The sequence below is a fragment of the Myotis lucifugus genome, unplaced genomic scaffold (assembly GCF_000147115.1).
Source record: "Myotis lucifugus unplaced genomic scaffold, Myoluc2.0 scaffold_10, whole genome shotgun sequence".
NCBI classification, from domain to species: Eukaryota; Metazoa; Chordata; class Mammalia; order Chiroptera; family Vespertilionidae; genus Myotis; species Myotis lucifugus.
The window spans coordinates 843099-861195 of NW_005871058.1; the positions used below are offsets into that span (position 1 = coordinate 843099).

An 18097-nucleotide genomic window follows, 5' to 3' on the forward strand; every position below is an offset into this window, starting at 1 on the left:
GGAGCTTGGGGTGTGTGGCTTTGAAGTGGTTAAAGCCACAGCCATTTGGGTCAGAGGGACACTGCACAAAGCCCCCCATGCTGGGCCCCTTGGCAGAGTGAGCTGCTCCCTCTCCCGTGTTTGCAGCACCCCCTGGTGCTGTGCACACGGGACCATAATTGTCACCCGTGTTTCCAGCTCCTGGGGTGGGGACCTAATCGCTCCCTTTTTTGGATCCCCATCCCCTGTCAGGGGCCTAATGTTGGGTGCTTGCCAGGGGCAGAATGGTGCAGGGCTGGGCACCCACACTCTGCAGTCAGCCACCTGGGTGCTGCCTCTGGCCCTGTAATCATTGCGTAACCTTGAGAAACCTCTCTGCTTCTTCATTCATAAAAGGAGGAACCCGACTTGGAGAGTTGCTGCGAGCATCCAAAGAGATCACGTAGGTCAGGTCTCTTCCCACGCAGCCTGGCTCACAGCAGGCACTCAGCAAATGCCAGCTACTGTCATTAACAAGACGTGATTGTGGGACTGACTTGGGGGTCACGTCAGAGAAAGTGGGCTTTGCCTTCTGCCCCAACCAGGAGCGAGGCCCTGAGTGGGCAGGGCCTTGGCGACAGAGATGAACACCCTCGCTGATGCAGCTCTAAATCACGTCTGAGTGAATCAGTGGGCGGGTAGGAGGCTGCTCCTGCAGCAGGTTAAAGCCGGCGTTAAAAATAAACAGCAGCTAATAGAGCTGTCCTACTTCCAGCAGCCCGGCCTCCTCCGAGAGACCAATGCCCCCTTGGATGCAACAACACTGGCACCCAGTGGATGCCCGGCTGAAGAGGTTTGAAAGTTCCCCTAGTCCTTGCCAATGGGAAGTGACCAGCCATCACTGAGCCATTCATACATTCATTCATTCATTCATTTATTCATTCATTCCTAGGTGAATAAGTGTTCCCCTACTGTTGTATTGCTTTTGTCCTCGCTTAATACTTGCTTCTGTTGATTGAGCCCTTATGCTATGGTGCTATGAGCTTTGCTATGTTGCCAACCCTGTGGAGCAGATATTCTTATTCCCACTTTATAGGTGAGGAAGGTCCAGAGAGGTTAAATAGCTTGTCCCAGGTCACACAGCCGCGGATTTCAAACTCGGGCCAGTGTGATTTCAAAGCCTGTTCTGGAGCTGAGCTCTCCAATGTGGTAGCCACCAGCCACGTGTGGCTATTTAAACTTAAACTAAGTGACATGAACTAAAATGTAGGGTTCAGCACCTCAGATGCACCAGCCCCATCTCAGGTCCCCGATGGCCACCTGTGACCAGGCGCGCCATGGGACAGCCCAGACAGAACAGTTTCATCGCCACCTGAAGTTCTCCTGGAACCCAGGGTTTGGAATTTTTTTCTCCCAACTCTCAGTTTAGGTTTCCAGTTTCCTTATCAACTTAGGTTTCTAAACCAACTTTCTCCCTTTCACGTGCCCTTTCTCCAGGCACCAATAAGGGTGAAGAAATGCCCCTTTATTTAGAAATGTTTGGGAGCTCCATGCATATCTGTGCTCATTGGTAGCCAAGATCATTTCTTGGAGGCAACATGGACTCTTCTTCTTTCTGAATTTTCATCCCAGAGCAATGACTCGGCTTTCTTGGGAAGCAAGCAATGCTAGATGCTGCCTTTCTTCCTTCCCATCTCAATATTTATTTAAAATATGTGATTTAAATTCTATTATTATGGTAGGGGAGGGCCAATTTAGGAAATAGGTTATTTCTAAACAGTTGATTGATTATATTTTAATGATCTTTAATATAATGTATGATCTTAAAAATATACAGATGAAGGAAGTCCTAAGATCGGGGGCCACTGGAGAATAATAGGTAACAATCGCTAACATTTATCATGCATTGGTTACCTCATTAAATCCTCATAATAATCTGAAAGAAGGCAATATTATTTCCGTTTTTACAGATGAAGGCATAGAGAGAATGTTCTTATAAACTTAAAGTTCCCACAATTAGCAGCTTCAGGGCTGAAAGCCAGTTTGAGTCTAAAGTTGGAGCTCTATATGCTGCCTCTCAAAGCCACAGTTCTGAGTCAGGACAGCATGGCTGGAGTAAATCAGGCTATTTATTCATTCATTCATTCACTCACTCACTCACTCATTCACTCACTCATTCATCTAACCAACAAAAGTGGGATGTATGTCTACCATGCAGATAGCACTGTGGAAGGTACTGCAGATAAAGAGGTAAAACAGTGTCTTCCTTCAAAGAACCCAGGGATTATTAGAATGAGACAGTGTCTCTGTATTGCAATAAAACTTATTCCAGAGTGTGCACACTTATGAGGGTAGGATGTCTGTGTGTGTGTGTGTGTGTGTGTGTGTGTGTGTAAATTTTCTTCAAGAAAATTTGAACCAATGCAGTATCTACTGAATTTGATTTTTCCATAAAAGTCAGAACCAAGGTGGTGTTGGAGAAAGGCCACAGGATATATCCTTTCTGGGTGACTATGGATCTGGGAGACACTGTCTCTGCCATGCCCACATTCTCTAGGCTTTACCAATTGTGTGCATTCCAGCTGACTTCCAGCATCCTGCACAGGCTTCCTGGGAAGGTTTTCCACCTGAATGCTCATTGGGGGCTGGAAGTGCAGGGAATTAACAATTCCCCCAGCCCATGACTGCATGTATTAACTTACTATTGCTGCTGCAACAAATTACCCCAAACCTAGTGTCTTAAAACAACAAAAATTTATTGCCTTGCATTTCTGGAGGTCAGACATCCAAAATTATTATACTAAAGTCAAGGTGGCAGGGTTTTGCTCCTTCCTAGAGGGGGAAAAATGTTTGCTTCACTTTTCTAGCTTCTAGAGGCTGTCCGCATTGCTTGGCTCCTGGCCCCCTTCCACCTTCAAAGCCAGAAAGAGCTGGTGGAGTCTTTCTCACATCTCATCACTGTGTCCCTCCTCCACGTTTAAGACCCTATGATTGCACTGGGCCCACCTGGACAATCCAGGACATCCTCCCCCTCTCAAAGTCAGCCACTTAGCAACCTTAATTCCACCTGCTACATAATTCCCCCCTTGCCATATAAGGTAATATAGTCTCAGGTCCAAGGGATGAGGATATGGACATATTTTTGGGGGGGTGGTGGTGGTCTTTATTCTGCCTAGCTCACTGTGACTCCCTTTCCCCTCAGGTGAGATAACTTTAAGGTGAGTATTCAACCATGACTCCAAGAGTCCAGGACATTAAGCTCCGGTCATCACACTGCTCTCTGTCTTGACAGCACACCTTTATTGCCTCTACAGTGGGGCCTTGACTTACGAGTGTCCCGACTAACGAGTTTTTCGAGATACGAGCCGTCTCTCGGCCGATTTTTTGCTTTGAGTTGCGAGCTAAAATTCGGGTTATGAGCCAGCTTCAGATACCCCACTGCTAGTGAACGCCACATCAGCCCAGCATCACGTGTCTCACTCATTCACTTTTGATTTGACATACGAGTAATTTGAGTTACGAGTTCCGTCACGGAACGAATTAAACTCGTAAGTCAAGGCCCCACTGTATGTCACTTTCTTAGTGTTTCTGCCATCACCTTCTAAATATGCTACTTGTATTGGAATCCTTGTTTCAGGATCTACTTCTGGGGGAAAGAAGGAACCAAAAATAAGAGACTAGACCTGTGGTCGGCAAACTGCGGCTCGCAAGCCACATGTGGCTCTTTGGCCCCTTGAGTGTGGCTCTTCCACAAAATACCACGTGCGGGCGCGCATGTACAGTGCGATTGAAACTTCGTGGCCCATGCACAGAAGTCGGTATTTTGTGGAAAAGCCACACTCAAGGGGCCAAAGAGCCACATGTGGCTCGCAAGCCGCAGTTTGCTGACCACTGGACTAGACCAATCAGTGTCAGGTTTGTTTGTTTGTTTACCCTGAAAAATGGAGCCAACCATCTCTGCTCACCTCGGGTATTTCTTTGTGAACTCCCAAAAGGAAGGGACAGACCAGAATGTGGTGGGATCTCTGGTGGAAGTCAAGGCCCCCGAGGAGAAGGTCAACGCTGAGACCAGGATCTGGAAAGAGCTCAGGGAGAAGCTGGACAGGCAAAGAGAAGGGGATGTCTGATCCTGGAGTCTGGAGAGATGGAGTTGTGTGCCCCCAAGTTTGGCAGAAAGCATTACTGGTGAGTAGCTGACTGCAAGTGCTAGAAACCACAGAAAACTCTTCTTTTCCCAACACTGCATTCTATCAGATTTGTTACTAACTCTTTGCTTTGCCTTTGCAGACTCGGTTATACATAACTGTTCAGTGTTTTCCCTCCAAGGATCGGTCTTTCTGAGGTCTGTAGCTGTTTGACATTCTATGTTTCCAAATGCATCAGACTACAGAAGAATCAGACATACCTCCTGTACAGTTGGGTCCAAATAAGTTGTCATCAGCACAGGTTTCACAGGCTGTTCCACCAAACCCTTCCTGCAAAACACCCCAGGGAGATGACGTTAGACCCAACGTGATCGGCGTTACCCAGGAAGCCCTGGGCTTCTCACTGGTGGTGTAGTCTGTGCTTGTTTCTCATCTATCCCTCCCCCCGTGCCTATTCTGAAGCTCCTTCTTTGTGTTTTTCCTTTATTCTTTGCTGTTTTTATGTCATAAGGGTACCTCAATCCCTGCATCATTGTTTTTACAGCGAGTCCAGAAGAAAGCTGCTTTGCCAATCCAAAGATATAAATAGAGAGCAAGTGATGACAGCACCATCATAATTTCACCCAAGGGCGAAACGAAAACTCTTTCAGTTGCATTTCTGAAGTCAGCCCAGCTCATTCATTTTCAGGATTTCTCTGTGTTTCAACCAAAGGCTTGAAACTTGCAAAACATCATTTTCATGGAATACCAAAGAAATTCTTCAATGGCAGACCCCGTGCTTGACAACTGGTGGTGTGGACAGCACCGAGAGCTAAGAGTGGTGGTAACAACAATTTTATAGCCCTGTACAGCTTCACAAAGTGTCACATCTATGACCTTATTTCACTTTTCATTAAATGTAATCACACAGGATGACTATCAAACCCATTTTATAGATGGACACACTCAAGGCTGAGTAGTTAACTGATTCACTCCAAGGCTCCCAGCCTCTGATAAGTCATTTTGTTGCAGATTGTCTACTCTTTTTACTAGTATCACTTCTTAGAGACTCCATCGTGTGTGTGTGTGTGTGTGTGTGTGTGTGTGTGTGTGTGTTTAAGGAGGGACAAAAGTTAAGGAGAAGGGGCAGAGTCAGGGAGATGAACACGTTTCGGAACTTACTTGGCATGAGCAGCTTCCGTTTCCTTCCATGCCTTCGTCGCAGCTGCCCCTGCCGCTGCAGGGCGACCTGGCTCCTCCTGGGCACTCTAGGGAAGCAAAGGGCTCAGGTTCATTCATTTTGATGGCGCACAGACATTCTGCAAGGATGTGTTCAGCACCTACTGTGTGCCAGTTAGTGTGCCAGTTGCCAGGGGGACAGAAATAACTGAAGACTCTGCTGGCGTCACCTGGAGTTACACAGAGGAGGCCAGCAGATCACAGTGTCATCTGGGACTGTCATAAAAGACAACAGAGAGATTAGACTTTGCTATGAGGGCACATTTCTGATGCATTGTGAGGCTCGGGAGCTGATAAGGCTATTTTAGGTCATTATCACATTTCCCTTTGCTCCCTGCTACTCTGGTGGTCCTTGCATTGTGACTTCCCCCATGCAGGAGGCTTACCCGTTATAAGCTGTCAGCAAGTCATCTGCTGTCTGTTTCTTTAGAGGAAGATAATGAACTTCCTGCCAGTAAGAGGCCAAGGATCTCCCTGTAACTTTATCTCCCAAGGTGCCTCCTCCATGTCACTACCTTTGTTTAAAAGTTTGGCTCACAGCCCAGCCAGCACGGCTCAGTGGTTGTGCATTGGCCTATGAACCAGGAGGTCACAGATCGATTCCCGGTCAGAGCACATGCCCAAGTTGAGGCTCAATCCCCAGTGTGGGGCGTGCAGGAGGCAGCCGATCAATGATTTTCTCTCATCATTGATGTTTCTATCTCTCTCTTCCTCTCCCTTCCTCTCTGAAATTAATAAAAATATATTTTAAAAAATAAAAGCTTGGCTTACAGCTAGGCAGAGAATATGTGCTGGTATTGCATTGATAGCTCTGGTTGGAACTGTCTGTATGGGAAACTGATATAAAATAGGTTCCTCATGTAAACTCAGCATTATTTGTCACTCAAAGCCAAAGAAGGGCATGCCTAAAAGAGTGGTTTCAAATCCACACAGTCTGTTATTTGCAACCTGTGCAGTGAATGGCAAAGAACATACAAAGGGGGAAAAATGGCAAAGAACATACAACAGAAAAAAATGCAAATAATGATACCAAAAAACAAATACACATAATTCAATGACATTGACCTCAGAAAGAAGAATCAAGGTCATTTTCCTTTGAAATAGATTGTTTTGCCACATTCTTTTCCCATTACTTTGAGTTGTAGCACAAATCTGTTAACGTTGATGGTGAAATAAACAGAAAGAAGAATCAAGGTCATTTTCCTTTGAAATAGATTGTTTTGCCACATTCTTTTCCCATTACTTTGAGTTGTAGCACACATGTTTTCTGGCTAATGAGAAAAGACTTTCATATGCAGATCTGATAAATCAGTACAAGTTTCAATGAGGGAGAAGCACATGAAGTGTATTAAGTTTCAAGGTTAAAAACATGTTTTCTGGCTAATGAGAAAAGACTTTCATATGCAGATCTGATAAATCAGTACAAGTTTCAATGAGGGAGAAGCACATGAAATATGGGTAGAAACACCTTTGTTATGTCAGGATGACATATTTTTTTCCTCAAGTGAGAATTCATGCCTTCTTTTTCTCTTTTTTTTTTTGGTGGGGTCTATTAAGATGTTTATTAGAGTTTCATTTAACAAAGGGAATATTGGAAATAACTTAAATGTTCCAAATAATGCATTTGTGAACTAAATGATAGAACATTCATCCAATGAAACATTTACTGAAGAGTCATTCAAAAAAGTGTCACTAAACCATTTGTATCGGCATAGAAAATTTCCACAGTACACCGTTAAGTGAAAATGACAAATTACCAAAAGCTATGTTAGAAGCATGATATTTTAAATAAAGGCAATGGGTAGGTACACAAATTTTTGTATTTCAAACAAATAATAGCAAAAGGTAATGATGATAGTAATAATAACAACAGTTAATAGCAGTAGCTTCATTTTCTCTTTTTTGTCTTCACAAAAAAACCATGCTGATGATCATTTCCAATATGCAGGCTATAAAAGTGAGCCCTAGTTTGGTAAAGTCAATTGATCAAGAGTAATGGAGCGTATATGTTGTTGAGCAGGTGTTAAATCCAGATCTCTGTGCCTCCGAACCACAACTGTATATTACTCTATAAGTTCATCAACATTTTAATAGCAGATATCTTTGGAAACTTATTGATGTTTATTTTCTTTATTTTACTTATTGATGCCACCTAATTTTCTTTAGCAGAAACATATTATTTCGGAAGAATAAACATTTTAATAATGTTTATTTTTCAACAATTACAGCTGATGTACAATATTAGTTTCAGGTGTACATCCTGGTGATTAGACACTTCCATAATTTATGAAGTGGTCACCCCAATAAGCCTCACACCCATCTCACACCAGGCAATGCTATTGCAACATTATGGACTATACTCCCTATGCTGTAATTTTAGAAGAGGATGAGTAATGTTTTTTCATTGTGCTTTTCTGCGTTTTCCATTTTTTCAGAATGGATCATAGAGTTATGCTCTAACTTGAAAGAGGAACTTAAATAATTTAAAAAGCAACCCAGAGGCGTTGAGTATGGATGCATTTCTCAGTGCGTGAAAGAGGAATTGGTGCTGCTCTTGCCTTGAAGTGAAGGCAATTTCAGAGCCCGCACTACCTCGAAAAGAAGGATGGGTGCGTGCCAGCTGCTCCGCGTGGCCTTCTCCTTGCGGAAATGTGAAATGACAGGCAAGATCTCTTGCTATCACCACAGAATGTGGGGGAGAGGTGAAAGCCACAGCCCAGCAGAGGACTTATCTCTTTCCCGAACCAAAGGAAGGAAGCCCTCGGAGACACTGAGTATGTTCGGAAGATGAAGATAAAGGGGAGCACACTTTGCCCCAACGAGAGGCCAGCAGAAAGAACATCCACGCCTTGGTTTCCACAGGTTTTGCTGCCATGGCCTCGACACCTACCAGAGGAAAATGCCTGAAGTCCAAGGAACCCCCTAAGACTCCTTCGATCCCAGGTGTGTGCTCTGCCACGTGTGCACGTAGCACAGTGTGATGGCATGAGATTGGAGTCCCGTTGGCCTGCTCATGCTTTATGAGTTACCCAGTGTTTAAAAAGGCCTCGGAGAAAGGGTGCCGTTTCATTTGCCTTTCGTTATCAGAGGCCTATTTTGACCGTGACTCACTCATTCATTGATTCATACAACTTTTTAAAAGTGTCTTCATAGTGTCGTGCACTTTGCCTAGTGCTTCCACCTGTACCGATGTTTTAAAGCCTCGACTACATTTTTGTAAAATAGGACTTTTTACCCCCTTTGACAGCTAAAAAGACTGGAGCCTATGCAGGAAATAACTTGCCTAAAGCAGTAATGATGGAATTGGATTCAAACTTAAAACCCGGAGTGCCTTTGCTCTCCTGGCTGTGGTCTGTCGTGCATTATGTTGAACATGCTGACGTCTGTTACTGTATCTTGGACAAAGCCTTTTCTTGTCTTCGGTATGTCTGATGAATAGCGTAGCACCAGATTAGTTTTTGTGGGTTAGAGAGAGAAAAGCAAACCTAAGAGTTCTTTCCAGTATATCAGGATGTCTGTAAGGACGGGATGTGATATGACCACATTTGATACCAAAAAAGTTCTTGAAATCTGGAAGTCTGGGCTAATCTCTTGATTCCGATGTAATAATCTCTTAGAACCACACTGTGCCGACATGCTGGGGTGACACTGAGAGCAGAGCAGTTAACAGAGAGAAGGGCCAGGAGATCCTAAACCCCGTCTTTCTCTCTCCCTGGCAACTTTGGTGCCAGCAGCTCTGAACTTGAACTTGCTTGATCACTGGAAAGCCCAAAGGAAACTGGCAAGAAATCATCTTCACTATCTGATTCCTCATATGCAAAATGGAGATTAAAATGTCTAACTCCAAGATTTGTTTTAAGAATGAAATCAGATAATATTGGCCACAGATTTCTTTAGCAACTAATGTCAGTGACACTGAGTAAAGGGAAGCTATTCTTCATTAGTTAAAAAAAGAAACTGGAGACAACATTATGCGTAAAATAGGGCTCAACTATTTAGAAGCCACATGGAATAAAAAACCAGGGAAAAAAGCCAAAATATTTAGGGCCTCATATGTGTGACAAAATACAAGTTGCTATTTTTTTTCTTTCTTTGTACTTTTCCTTATAAGCTGTATATAATTTGCTTATATCATTATTAATTTTTTGTGTTAATCTTCACTGGAAGATATATTTTTCCATTGATTTTTTTTTTAAGAGAGAGTGGGAGGGAGGGAGGCGGAGAGAGAGAGAAATATCGATATGAAAAAGACACATTGACCCGACTGAGGCTGGACATCCAATTGCAAGCAACCCAGGTATGTGCCCTTGACCAGGCATTAAACCTCAACCCTTTTCAAGAGTGAGTGGACGCTTTAACCACTGAGCAACACCAGCCAGGTCTGTTTATATTATTTTAACCAGGAAAAGAACAACAACTAAAGAGAACTAATCTCTCCCCTTATGTGTATACTTGAGGAGATGTTTTCAGCACATTTTAGAAGATGTAAAGCAAATGGTAAAGTCATGAATTAAAATGCCTTATTTTTTACTATCCAAGAAAAAAAAGGGATCTCATATAGTTTGCATGTCATAGCAAGGATGCAGTCACTACTTGAGTGTAAACATCTATAATCAGAATAGAAGTTCCATTTCAGCTCACAAGTGCTGTGCTTGACCACAGGAGAGTCTAACTGTACTATTGACTCAGACTTGGCTGGTAGTATTTCTTACAGTGGAACATGGTCATTATCGAGTTTGCTATTCCATCCTAAAACTTTCATTTCTAGAAGACTGAATGATTATTTTGGTTGTCAACCAATAACTATAATCTTTGAGATGTTGTCATAACACTTCTTCTTACAGTAAATTTGAGATCATAAGAACCCAGCAGCATTCTTACTTCCTCTCTATGGTCAGTGACCTTTTTTTGTAAGAACAGGTAGCCTTTCCCCTGTCCCTTTTGCTGAATTGTAAAGGAATTCCCTTAAAGACAGATCTCTGACTGGAGGAAAGCAGATTTCTTTAGAAAAGCTGAGAGGGCAAGAACAATTTTCTACCTCCTGACAGAAATGCGCCTTTCCAGAAAAAGGTGCTGACATTCTCCTTTTACCGGGTTTCCTTCCTCTCAATTTTCCATCGAATGGGACATCGAGAAGCAAGTATCCAAATCCAAGAAGGGTGTTTGTCACTTACCCATGCAGTCTGGGCCCCAGTGGCCTGGGCAGCACTGAGGCTGGAGGTAGTCCTTCCTACAGATGTGGCGGCATCCAGGGAGAGACAGCGAGTATGATCTGACCACAAAGGCATACCTTCAAGGGTAAAGAGGGACATACCCATCATCAGAACAACTCAGGGAGTTGGACTGCCCTAGAATTTTTTTTAGGTCTTTGGGCTTGCCTAGATTAAAAAAAGAATATATATATATATATATATATCTCAATCACATTTTACTGTCTAGATAGAAAAAAATGTAATCACTGTTTATCTTTAATTGTAAGTAATGAATGAAAACCATCAGGGCCCAATGAAAATAGGGGTGAAATATCTCGCATGATGTCGGAGTGAAGTTAGTAGATGGGAAAAATGATGTTAGGTTCTAGGCACACGCTGGTAGTGGACTTCAAATTTATCACTGGGTGTCCCAGCAGCCAATGAAAGAAGAGAAAGAGCATGAGTGATGTGGTGCACAGGGTCTGTGGATTTAAATCAAACCGACTGCTCAGGACACCGTAGATGTAGAAATTCCTGTGAGAGGCGGTGTAATGTAATGAGCAGCATTTGCCACAGTTTCCTCGAGGGAGAGATAATGAGTTCCCTGGAACAGTTTTTGTACCGTCTGAGGTACAGTTCTGGAATAGCAATTCTATGGAGGCTAATCACCAATGTCTGTTTGTAGGGATCTCTAGATGGATGGCTTATTACAGGATTTGACTTGACTCTGGTGTTTAGAGGTTATCTTCCATGATCATTGTTTCTTTCACCTGGGCTGTTACTAATGCTGTGCCCGTGAGTTCTAGATTGTTCTCCTAAACCAGTGCCGGTGGTGCAGCTGATTAACCACAGAGTTACTGGCTTTAGGGGCAGTTGGGCTGGAGATAGAGTTGACAATCTCTTTGAAAGGGTGGAATACTGGCAGGGACATCTCTTTATAAAGATGGCAAAAAAGGAGAGCCAAGTGCAGAGCCAAATGGCCCCTCAAGAACCAACCTTGGGTTTGTTCCAGTATAAATGAATGACAAATCAAAATCTTCAATTCTAGCCCAGCTGGTGTGGCTCAGTGGTTAAGCATTGACCAGTCTGATTCCTGGTCAGGGCACATGCCTGGGTTGCAAGTTTGATCCCTAGCAGGGGATGTGCAGACAGCTGATAGATGATTCTCTCTTATCACTGATATTTCTATCTCTCTCTCCCTCTCCCTTCCTCTCTGAAATCAGCGAGAACATATTAAAAAATATTCACTTGTAAAACAGAGAGCATGAGTCCACTAACCTTATTCTCTCTCCCTCAACCCCCTCCTCTATGTGTTTGTGTGGGTTTAGGGTAGTGGAGTGGGACATAATCAAGTGCCAATCATGGCCATGAGAAAAAGTAACCAGTATAAAAATGTTCTCACTAAAGTTGCTTTATAATTTTAACCTCGAACCCTAAGTCTTTCAGACGTACTTTCTAAAAGGATCTAATTGGAAATGTGCACCCACTTTGGTAATTGAGTAGTCAACTGCCACATATGGTTGCTAACTCAATCCAGCTAATGTTGGGAAACTTCTGTTAAAAATGATGATTTGGGTTTAGAATGTAGTGCAGTCACATTAAGCAAACACAAATTTAAAATTTAACAGTTGTAAGGTTTCATTTTACCAAAAGTAAGACATCATACTAATTTTTCATCCCTGAATTAAAAGTGAAACTCACTGAGGACTGTCTAAGCTTTAAATTAGTAGACGAAGCAAATAAAAAAAATGTGTTTTCATTTGAGCTGCATGGCTGCAGCTATTAGCTGGTGAGTAGAACAGTTTGCTATCCTTTGCAAGGATTAACCTTGAACGATGAGAGTTTTGAATCATAGAAGGATTTCAGGCATACAGTGCTCACATAAACACAACAAAGCTGTAATTCATTGGCCTCCCTTATTGGGGTTCTAATTAGTATCAGGATCCATAGCTAGTTAGTGAGAGAGTCAGACCCAAGGCTTTTTAACATGCTCTGACTAGAACTCTTTCCAAGTGAAACAAAACCTAGATTTTCAAACTAAAGAAGGGCAAAAGAAAGAGAGAATATTTATGTGCAATATAATTTAGTATTAAAATGCAATCCATTTTTTAGACTCAAGGTCATAGTTGTGAGTTACCTAAGTTTGGGCTCAATGCGGCCTTAGAGAAAGAGAAAACCAGGGCAATGCTTTGCAGTGTTTGAGATGGGAGGTTTCTATTTGGATTCACAATCCCTTGAATTTCAAGACTAGAGCACAACTACTTTCTCATAATGAGTACCTGCAATCTCGAACCCCTATGGAGCCATTGGTAACCTTGGTGTAACCATCTGGGCAGTCAATTTCAAAGTTGAGCGGGCAGGATTGGCACTCAGTCCTCATGACAAGCAGAGACTTCTTATCGCATCTTTTTGTCTGTGAGAGCATAAAAACAAAACAAAACATCAACCTCCATTAGCCGAGCCTTGCTTGGCCAATCTTCTCCATTGACTTTACATCAGTGGAATCACAAGGAGGGTTATAAGGTTGATTAGTAGTGCCTGGCAGGCTGCTTTTAATCTTATCTGGAAAGAGTGCTGGGATTGACAAGCAATGTCTGCCTGGCTGTGCAAGGGCTGCTTGTGTCACGCGTTTGCCATCCCTGCTCTAAACTATGGAGTCCAGCAAGGTAAGGTAACTTCATGACATACACTTCTCCAAATGGGAAACCTGAAATATATTGTAGAGTACTCTTTTCTTTAAAAAAAACCCAACATTTATCTTTATTGTTGAAAGTATTACAGATGTCTCCCTTTTCCTTACATTGACCCCTACTAGCCCTCAGCCGCCCCTCTCCCCCAACCCCCCGGCCTTCATCACACTATTGTCTGTATCCATGGGCTATGCATATACAGTGGGGCCTTGACTTACAAGTGTCCGGACTAGCGAGTTTTTTGAGATACCAGCTGTCTCTCCGCCGATTTTTTGCATTGAGTTGATAGAGTAATTTGAGTTAACGAGCTCCTTAACGAGCTCGGTCTTGGAACGAATTAAACTCATAAGTCAAGGCCCCACTGTATGCATGTAAGTTCTTCTGTTAGATCGGCAAATCTCAAGGATATCCTTTCAGCATTAATTCCACAGGAATAGGCTCGTCTGGGTGCTAAATGCCGTGGAGCATACAGTGTCTTCTCCAAAGATATTTGTATTCTTTGGATTACAACCCAGCTAGAATGTGGGCTCCGTGAGGGCGGCAATCTTTTTCTACTTTGTCCTCTGCTGCTTTGTCTGAAGCACCTAGAACAGTGTCTGGCACATAGTAATGCTCAGTAAATATTTGCCGATTGGCTTAATGAGTTGTAGGAAACCAGACAGGCATACCCAACACAGTGAGCGACACCAGGCAGCAGAGAACTGTTCTGCTGAATGATGCAGATCGACTTTGACCCTGAGGATCCCTCACTGCCCAGTGCTGATGCTGATCCTCCCAAATGAATTTCCTCACCTGTTTCAAGTTTCCTTCATTTCCCCATCAAACTTCAATAGAAACAGCTTTATATAAGGAAAAGTGACAACTTGGGAGTCAAAGACCTAAACTTGGGAATCAGGCTCAACATCTTGCCAAGTGTCCAATCTAGAATGAATTTCTTCCTCTTTGCCATCCTCTATAAGAGGAATATCTTGATAGCCACTCTCTAGGACACACAGAACTTTAGTAGTAAATGATGCACCACGTGCAAATTGCCTGGCCCGGTACTGGAGATTGTAGGCAGTAAAGTGCTAATTTCTGTACCGCATCTCTATCTCCGCCTCTGCGTTTTGCCTGTTGCCTTTCCTGATAGGAATGTTCTTTCCCCTCTCTTTGGCTTCCCAAACCTCATATCTTCAAAGCCCTGTTTAACACCACCACAAAATGACACTCATCTCTCTTGCTCCTCTCTATGGTTGGCCAGTAGAACACATTTGTTGTCTTTGCTCTCCATTTAAAAACCACCACTCTTACTTTTTCTTGTCATCCCAAGGGGCCCAGCACTAGGTTAGGGGTCTTGGGAACATCATGACTACTTCTAAGTTTATTGACATCTGTAAAGGCTGCACCAGAAGAAACCTTACATTGACAGAGCAGTTCATGGTTATACATACTCCTCCCAAAGGCATCATTGTATTTGAACCCGACCACCCCAAAGGTAAGTAGGGCAGGTGTCATCATCCTCATTTTAGAGAGGAGCAAACTGAGCTGAGGGGAGGACCAGTGACCTGTCTCAGGCCACACTGGGAGTCAGTGGCTTTCTGATTCCTTGCTTGGCCATTTCTCTTCCCTGCACACTGTATAGCGGGTGGGTAGAAAAACAAAATCTCTGTGTGTGTTTTTTTTTCTGGCTGGAATGGTATTTATGGAATAACAAAAGCCACTCTTAGATATAGTTTCAGTTAATCTCTATTAATGGTCACGATACTATTTTTTAAAGCAGAATTTTCTTTTACATTAGGGTTTTCCTTGTGGGTAAGCACATGGGGTGACATTACTTTGTCTTTCCTTTCTTAGTAGGCTAGGGTTAATATTCTCTTCTAAAATTTTTAAAAAAATTTATTGATCTGAGACAGAGAGAGAGAGAGAGAGAGAGAGAGAGAGAGAGAGACTCATTGTTCCACTTATTTATGCATTTGTTGGTTGATTCTTGTATGTACCCTGACTGGAAATCCAACCTGCAACCTTGGTGTATCAGGACGATGCTCTAAACAACTCAGCACCTGACCAGGGCTGAATATTTTCTTTCCAAAAATCCCTTGTCCTTTTCAAATAGAATGGCTCATTCTACTTCTCATATGATCTCTTCTTGAAGAGTAAACTCAGCTTTAAGCATCAGTCAACACCTGATTTCTCCACGCATTCTGATGACAGTGATGGTGATGATGGTAATTTCTGCTGTGTGGACCACTGGCAAGGAAGAACCAAAGTGTTCAGGGTTGAAGAGCTAGTAAGCAGTGGAGCAGCCACTGATCCTTAGAAATATTTGTTAAACTCATGAAACCACAGTTCAAACTCGGAGAACTGGAGTGAGTAACCTTTATGCCATTTTCAATGTTTCCGTGAAAATATTAATAGAGTACAGCCAACTGAAGTAAAATTGGCGTTGATAAGAATTTTCCTGGCACAGATGCAGAATCACATTTGCGTTTTATTATTCATAGAGCGGAAGTCGTATCTTGAGAAATGCATTTCAACTAAATCACTCGGGTTGACTCCCACATCCCCTCCTTCAGGTTGGCCTTGTTGCCAACCTGACATTGAACTTGTTCTAAGGCAGTGGTCGGCAAACTCATTAGTTAACAGTGCCAAATATCAACAGTACAACGATTGAAATTTCTTTTGAGAACCAAATTTTTTAAACTTAAACTATATAGGTAGGTACATTGTTATTAACTTAACTAGGGTACTCCTAAGGCTTAGGAAGAGCCACACTCAAGGGGCCAAAGAGCCGCATGTGGCTCGCGAGCCGCAGTTTGCCGACCACTGCTCTAAGGTGACAATGCATGGGATCTTGCCTGAGAGGCTGGTGTGCTGGTGTAACAGTGCCCTGGGTACTTTTACTACAACTTGGGAAGGTAGAGGGTGAATACCAGATGCATTTTATAATACTGTATTTCTCAGCCAGATATCACTCAACCGGTAATTCCCCAGAACATCTCTCCACAGCCATTGTTATGTTCTACATTCAGTATGATGCAATGGGAAGTGAGTGATGAGATGTTTAAAACAAACAAAACACACCCAGGATGCCAAAATCCGCAATGAAACCAGGAATGTGAGCACTAAATTCTGAGAGTCCCAACAATGGCATTTTAGCACAGAAAGAACCAACTGGGTTGATGAAAGATGATGCATCTCCACTCATATCCTATTCTCCACAGCTTTCTCTTTATTTTAGGAAGCCCCCATAGCACTCTCTACCCTGACAACCTAGTAAAGCAAACAGCTTTTGAACACACCCTGAAAATGAACCAATTAAAGAAATAGAAGTCTTGTCTTACCTGCTCTGCAGTTCCCGGTGGGGAGCAGAAATTTTGTACAACCAATCCAAGAAGGAAGGGGATTGAATTTCGTAGCATGGCGAGAAAATATTTGCTCCTTCTCCGTGCCAGGCCCCTGTCAGAGCTGTTTACCTATTTTAACTTTGTCTGAAGAGCTTCCAGTGAATTCTTTCTCATTTCAGTGTCTGTTTTTAAATCCTTCCCTCTCCTTTCCCTGGGTTGAACCAGATGATATGTGAGACCTGCCTCTAGACAGGAAAAATGGCAAATCCAGGGGTTGCCGTGACATTGGCCACTCTCAACTGTATATATGCCCTGGCTGAATGACAGGATATCCTGAAGGGGCTGGAGCAGAAACACGATCCGAATCTTTGTGCATGTGAAACTACCGGGAACAAGCTCCCGCCTCCCACTGCTCTGCCCATCCTGCCTCTGGTCCTGTCTATTGCTGGACCCAGAGACCCGCCACCATTTCCACAGCCACACCTTGGAAAACTGCAGGCCTTTCTGTCTGAATCCAAGCTGGCTGTCTGGCAGTGTTTGTGGGAGTGCCCATAAATGGGTAGAATATCCTGGAGGGAATGTTGCAGGAGCCCAGGTCCTTGACTTTGAAGACTAGTGGTGGCCACACCCTGTGTGGTTGGCAAACTACTGCAAAGAAATGTCTCTTTGCAGATGCCAACAGTGGGTTTTGACTCATCCTTTCTCATCTTCCATGTCACTTCAGTAGCAAATGACGGAGCCTATAGGTCTCATCTTAGTCTGCAAGGCCCTTTTTCAAGGATCTAATGCCACCTCCTCATGGACACAGAAGCCCTGAAAAATGGATATGAAGAACATGGTTGAGATTCATATAACCTCAGGCATACTTGGGCCAGAACTGAAAGTGTTGTGTCACTGATTCCCAATGGTCCACTGCAAGGTCTACTGGTCTTGTCATCACAGCACAGTATAACATGAGCAAATGGGTTAGGTTGAGGCTTCCTATTCTATGTAAAAGGAAGAAAGGGGTACCACTCTAGCTCTTCATAGCACATGATGAAGCATATACCTTCCAGTACCACCTCTACTTAGTGACTTGTTTATGCCTGGAACAATCTTCCCCCAAAGAGCCACTTGACTAACTCATTTCCTTCAAGTCCTTGTTCAAAGCCACCCTCTCCATGAGGCGTGTGCAGACCACTCAGCTGAAAGCAGCTGCATGCATCCCTCTCATAGCCCCTGCTTCCTCTTATCCTGATCTTTTTGTCCCTTTCCTTGGTATCTGTCACTTTCTAAATCACCATACAATTTGCTTGCTTATTATATTTATTGTTTGTTGTCTGGTTCCCGAATCACAATATATGCTCATTAAGGACAGGGGTTTTTTTTTGCTTAGGGAACTGATATTATCTTAAATATCTGGAAGAACGCTTGATATATAGTAAGCATTCAATACAAATGATTGACAAAATAACTCACGGACATGAAAATTTCTCAGCTATATAGATGAGCAGGTTAAATAATCCAAGTAAAATACCGCCATCCTCAGAAAAAAACCCGTTTATTGAAACATACTCCTCTTTTTTTCCTTT

At 43.1% G+C, this 18097-nt stretch overlaps 1 protein-coding gene across 1 annotated transcript in view; it reads right to left on the reverse strand.

Annotated features, from left to right (window-relative positions):
- Positions 1-16880, reverse strand: part of STAB2 (stabilin 2) — a 121016-nt gene extending 104136 nt beyond the window's left edge. The window contains 5 exon segments of the mRNA XM_023749817.1: positions 4364-4433; positions 5265-5350; positions 10496-10611; positions 12793-12926; positions 16524-16880. Of these exon segments, the coding sequence (XP_023605585.1) occupies positions 4364-4433; positions 5265-5350; positions 10496-10611; positions 12793-12926; positions 16524-16601 (484 nt within the window). The 5' untranslated portion in view covers positions 16602-16880.
- Positions 16881-18097: the final 1217 nt, after the last annotated feature.